Source organism: Lolium perenne, chromosome 2 (genome assembly GCF_019359855.2).
Source record: "Lolium perenne isolate Kyuss_39 chromosome 2, Kyuss_2.0, whole genome shotgun sequence".
Classification (NCBI taxonomy): domain Eukaryota; kingdom Viridiplantae; phylum Streptophyta; class Magnoliopsida; order Poales; family Poaceae; genus Lolium; species Lolium perenne.
Window position 1 is genome coordinate 233,683,814 of NC_067245.2, and position 5,918 is coordinate 233,689,731.

Genomic DNA, 5,918 nt, shown 5'->3' on the forward strand with positions numbered 1-5,918 from the left:
CTAAAAACTGCTGTAATGTTCCCTGGTTATGCTCCTTTCTGGAGTAGTTTAATATAATCGTTCAGGCTGGCGCAAGCCCGCCGTAGTCCAGGTCAAAAAAAAAAAAGATCTTCCATCTTCTTCGCTTGGATCGGCGGGAATCCGAAGACGTGCGCGCCAGTAGGCCAAACAGCCGCTGTCACTGGGAGTAGGTGAGTGCCTGTAATCACGCTGCGGAAGCGCCATTATTCTGCGGGGACCAGGGTGTCAGGTCGAGGCGCCGGTGCCGGTGCCGGTGCCGGTGGTGGGATGTGTCAGTGCCCGGTACTGTAGTAGTACATCTCGGTGATCACCGTGAAAAATGTACAGTGCAGTTGAACTACCACCGCAGGAGTACTACCGTATAAAAAGTTACACGATCATCGCAAAAAGAAAGGAAGATCACACTAGCCACTAGGAGATGTCGGTGACTCGCACGAGCTCCAGCTCCGCCATGGCTGTATCTCCATGAACAGCACTGGACAGCGCCAGTGGTACTGCAGAAACATAATTAACCGAGCAGCGCTTACTGGGAATGGGATCGTACTTGGTCCAATAACTGGCGAGTTAAGAAATATTAAAAGAACAAGACAGTCCTACAGTGGCGGTATCAATGGGGTGCTGTACTCCGGTGTCCGGAGGCAGATGTCGCTCATTATTTGACCACCACCACCTTCTCTTCTCTCCCTCTCCCTCGGCTGCCACCTCCTGCCCTGCCCATTCTCCTCCCCCATTCATCCTCCCCAGCTCAGCACCGCCTCCCCCATCCCCGTCACATTGTCCCTCTCGGTCTCTCCGGGCTTAAATCCAGCACGGCCATTGCCTCTTCCTCCTCCTCCTCCTCCCGAGGATCCATTAGCTCTTTCTTGCTTCCTTCGTTCCGAGGCCGGGGTCGTGGTGGTGGTGCGTTCTTGGACTGCTCTGTTCCGGCGCTGCTGCTTTGGTGACGGTGAGCGCGCGCGGTGATCTTGTCTCCGGCGCGCCGCAATGGGGAGCGGACGTGTCTGCTCCGCCGTCGCGTCCCTCCTGCTGCTGTATCATCTGGCAGTGGCCGCCGCGCAGGGCGCCTCTTCCTGGAAGACGCTGAGCGGTAACATTCTTCAGCCTCTGTGCCAGCTCTGCTCTGATCTGTGTCAATCCATCACAGTTTTTGGTTTACAGAGGAAAGTTTAGCTGAAATTTTCGGAAAACATCTGCCATTGTGTGCTGGATCGTTAGCTTGCTTAGCTTGCCATTTATTTACATTGTGCTTCCCTTCCCATATTGGAACATTGGACTACTTCATTTTCGCACAAAGATTTACCACGGAGTAGTATTGTTCAAAGAGTGCTGGATTTGAAGATGGGGGCCGACCAAGATACCTTTTTTTGGGGTGGTAGCAAGCACCCCTTTTCAGCTAACAGACATGGCAGCAGCTTCTGGAGAGGAGACCAAGCACTACATTACTACTACTACTAATGTGCTTAGCAGCGCTAATCATCGCTCTTTCTTTTTCCTACTAATATGTATTGGAAATGGTTTACTCCGAGTGTTCTTGTTTGTGTGATGCATTTACGAGTTCGGATCTGATCGTTCAAAGGCTAACAGTAGGCTTAAATTTTTCAGGCAAGGCGCCGGCGATCATAGCCAAGGGTGGGTTCTCAGGCCTGTTCCCCGACTCCAGCGAGTTCGCCTATCAGTTCGCCATGATTGCTAGCTCGCCTGATACCATCCTGTATTGTGATGTCCGGCTCACCAAGGATGGCCTTGGCGTCTGCCTGCCGGACATCAAGATGGACAACTGCACCAATATTGCAGATTTCTACGCTGATGGTAAGAAGAGCTACCTTGTGAACGGCGAGTCGACGACGGGGTGGTTCTCCGTCGACTACAATGGAACCGAGCTCTCGCAAGTGTCTTGTAAGTGCTGCCCATACTGTTCTAATGTTATTACCAAAGAATTACTTGCCTGGTTTACTCATATTGTGGTCTATATATATATGTTGGGCAGTGAAGCAAGCAATCTATTCTCGCACCTTCAGGTTTGATCCAAGCTTCTTTCCGTTGCTTGCTGTTGAAGATGTGGCATCCAAGTTTAACCCTCCTGGAATGTGGCTCAATGTCCAGGTACAGTTTATAATCATCTCGTTTGCCATCAGTGTAATAATATGATGCACAAATTGCATCATCGCTGAAAAATGAGCCATTTGCAGCATGACGGTTTCTACAGCCAGTTCAACATGAGCATGAGGAAATACATCATTTCCGTGTCAAAGCGTGTTATTGTTGACTATATCTCATCGCCCGAGGCGAGCTTCCTCACCAGCCTCAGCGAGAGGATTAGCAACACAACAAAGCTCCTGTACCGCTTTCTTGATGAGACCGCCATCGACCCATCTACGAACCTGACCTATGGTTCCATGCTGGCAAATCTTACATTAGTCAAGACGTTTGCATCTGGGATACTTGTTCCAAAGACGTTTATCTGGCCTGTTTCACCAGATAATTATCTGCTACCATACACTTCTATCGTCGATGATGCTCATAAAGCAGGCCTCGAAGTTTATGCTGCTGATTTTGCGAATGACCTGAAGCTCAGTTATAACTACAGCTATGATCCATTAGCAGAATCTCTCTCCTTCATTGATAATGGTGCCTTTTCTGTTGATGGCATGTTGACTGATTTCCCTGTTACGCCTTCAGAAGCCATTGGTGGGTGATTCTTCCCACCATGTTTTCACAATAATGCATGGTTGTCCCTGAAAAGTTCATCTCACTTTGCTCTATATTTTGTTTGTGCAGGCTGTTTTACAAATTTAAACAAAAGCAACACAGATCATGGTATGTGTAGCTCTGTTGTTCCATTTTCTTGCATACCTCATGTTCGGTTTTCTTACTGACCACCACTTTAAAAAATTATCATGCAGGGAAACCTCTAATTATTTCCCACAATGGTGCTAGTGGAGATTACCCAGGCTGCACTGATCTAGCTTATCAGAAAGCAGTTGACGATGGTGCAGATGTCATTGATTGCCCTGTTCAAGTGACCAAAGATGGCATACCAGTATGCATGGGTTCCATTAACTTAATGGATGGTACCAATGTTGCAAAATCATCATTTGCATCCCAGATAGCAGTAATGAAAAATATTCAGAGTGTCCTTGGAGTCTTTACTTTCAACCTCACTTGGGATGAGATCGTGAAAAATCTACAACGTAAGTTTTCCTGAAATGTATCTGCGTATTAAAGCATCTGCTTCAAAAATATTTTTCAGCATTTGCTTCAATATATAGTTAGTTGGCATCCTAGGCAAGACAAACTAGTTTATTAGATCCTAAGTCACCTGGCTGTGAATCAACTCACATCACCTACTTAGTTTCAGAAACAAAACCCAAACATCGCCTACTTATGCATTTTGTTAGCCAGATAGACTGATTATTTTTCTGTTGTCGCCTGTTTGATTCTTTAATTGCAATTGAGAATGTGCTACAAGACTGATTGTTTTCCATCCTTACAGCAAAAATATCTACCCCATTTAGCACCTTCACTTTGGACAGAAATCCGAGGTATATGAATGCAGGAAATTTCATGAGATTATCAGACTTTCTGAATTTCTCTAAAGATAAGGATTTATCTGGAATCATGATTAGCGTAGAGGTGAGTATTTCCTGTTGGCACCAGCATTTTGGTTCATAATATTGCCTGTTCTTACTACTTATTTTTTTCCTTTCTATGAGAATATTGTGTGATTTTAATTGTGTAAAATTACTAGTTTTATGTATTCCATGTTTCATGTTTATGCATGGCATCTAAAGAAGTGGCAGTGTGTATCATTTTGAAACAGAGACCTGGAGGCAATAAAGCTCTTCCTTTATATCGAAAAAAGAATAATATGTACAAAGTTCCTACTGAGTTCCAGCAACAGTAATAGTTTCATGTTTTCAATTAACATATTATTTGTATTTCGCAGTATGCTGCTTTCATGGCAGAGGAGCTCGGATTTGACATGGTTGATGCAGTTATCAAAGCGCTCGATGATTCAGGTTACAACAACCAAACTGCCCAGAAAGTTATGATTCAGTCCACCAACAGCTCGGTTCTGGAGAAGTTCAAGGAGCAAACAAAGTATGATCTTGTTTACATGGTCAATGAGGATATCAGTGGTGTTGCATCTTCCTCCCTCGACGACATCAAAACGTTTGCTAATGCCGTATCTGTTGAAACCGGCTCTGTTTTCCCTGAGAACCACCAGTTCACGACACACTCCACAGATATTGTCCAGTCCCTGCAGGCCGCTGGTCTCTCGGTCTACGCCTATACTCTCATGAACGAGTTTGTTTCTCAGCCATACGACTTCTTCTCAGACGCGACTGCACAAATCAATGCATATGTCCGGGGCATGGGAGTGGATGGGCTGATTACTGATTACCCTGCAACAGCACGGAGATACAAATGTATGTCCGGCTAACACTTCTATTGCATTTCCTCGCAAACAAAAAACTCTTTATCTTGCATCATGAATCCTAGATCGTTCATAAAACCCTTGCGGCTCCGAGTCTAATTTCTCTTGCTGTGTTTTCCATTTTGCAGTGAACAAGTGCATGAACATGGGGAAGAAAACACCAACCTTCATGTCCCCTGCTCGTCCTGGCGATCTTCTGCAGATCATCAGTAAACCAGCGCAGCCACCAGCATTGGCCCCGATGCCGCTTCTGACGGAATCTGATGTGTCGGAGCCACCCCTACCTGCCGCCAGATTGACCAATGCTAGTACAGCTCCAGCACCTTCCTTCGCGTGCAAGATGCAGACTCCTATCCCAATCCTTGTCACATTGGCAACGCTTTGCGCCTGCGTCCTGCTCTGAGATCGCGAGGCGACACGCCACGCTAGAGATGAGCAACCGCGGATCTACTAATCCGATGTTTTGTTCATTTTTTTTTCCTTGGGTGATTAATTGGTTCGTCTGTAATTTTTTGCGGTGTGGGGTTGTCCCTATGACACTTGTCCCTAGTGATTATGAGTACATACGTGTTGGAATATATTGTCCTGGCCGAGTGTTAGATGGTACAGTCCACAATCTGAATTTCTGAGGCATTGTTTTTGTGTTCTGAAGTGCTCCATTAGTTCTATGCCTTCCACCTACTTCCGCCTACCACTGTCAACAAACAAAATCACTTGAGAATTGTTACAGCCAGTCAGACAACAAGACAATTACTAGAGTGCGTCCGCTAAACAAGGTCAGGGAGGAGCTCACTCTTTCGCTACCAAACTCTAGTTCTTTTGTCACACAAACTCTGTACTTAAACTTGTAAATAAGCCATTCGGCTATAATTTGGCCTTTCTTTCCTTCAGATTTTTATTTTTTTATTTTGTTCTGTTACATCAAAAGGTGCTGACGATCTGTGAGTTACGATGGTGTGCCACAATATAGATGGCTCTGTTATGAACAGAAAACACTATCAGAAAGACAGAAACTCATTTCTCCAAAATCCTATACCTGGTGTCGACCACGCCTGCAGATTTTCTTCACATCTCATTGCTTGAGCACGGCGATGGAGTGGATGGATCACACATGCCGATGTAGACCTGCAAAAGACGAGTGTTTCACGGCTTCACCTACGCGGCGCGGCGGCGGCATCAAACGCGTGACCTGTTCGAGGTACCAGATTGCTCGCCGGCGGCGAAACCCAGCGATCCCGACCGCCGGCGCCGAACCAGATTCGCCCCGGGGCCAAAGTTTCAGCAACATACTCAGTGTCAGTTATCGCTTCAGCAAATCCATCAGCGGAGATCTTTTGTTACATGGCCTTGTTCGTAAAAAGCCCAAAGCGACAAAGGCAGAAAACAAAGCCCACTTCTCGCCATACAATATATCCCATCGGCTTGCACGCACAGCGCTACCGCTCCACCTCTTTTAGTC

The 5,918-nt window shown here is 46.2% G+C and overlaps 1 protein-coding gene across 1 annotated transcript; it reads left to right on the plus strand.

Annotated features, from left to right (window-relative positions):
- Nucleotides 1–661: 661 nt before the first annotated feature.
- On the plus strand, nt 662–5,110 carry LOC127335229 (glycerophosphodiester phosphodiesterase GDPDL4). The gene is made up of 9 exons (XM_051361835.2): nt 662–1,108; nt 1,624–1,917; nt 2,009–2,124; nt 2,211–2,709; nt 2,800–2,838; nt 2,925–3,212; nt 3,515–3,654; nt 3,968–4,451; nt 4,588–5,110. Exons 1-9 carry the CDS (start codon nt 1,006–1,008, stop codon nt 4,860–4,862), a joined length of 2,238 nt encoding a protein of 745 aa, XP_051217795.1. The 5' UTR covers nt 662–1,005; the 3' UTR covers nt 4,863–5,110.
- Nucleotides 5,111–5,918: the final 808 nt, after the last annotated feature.

Bases quoted from the DNA above. Each gene is read 5' to 3' on its own strand.
- LOC127335229 (XM_051361835.2), top strand. From the start codon at position 1,006: ATGGGGAGCGGACGTGTCTGCTCCGCCGTCGCGTCCCTCCTGCTGCTG. The intron at 1,109-1,623 runs GTAACATTCTTC...TAAATTTTTCAG, and splicing joins TTCCTGGAAGACGCTGAGCG to GCAAGGCGCCGGCGATCATA. The intron at 4,452-4,587 runs GTATGTCCGGCT...TCCATTTTGCAG, and splicing joins AACAGCACGGAGATACAAAT to TGAACAAGTGCATGAACATG.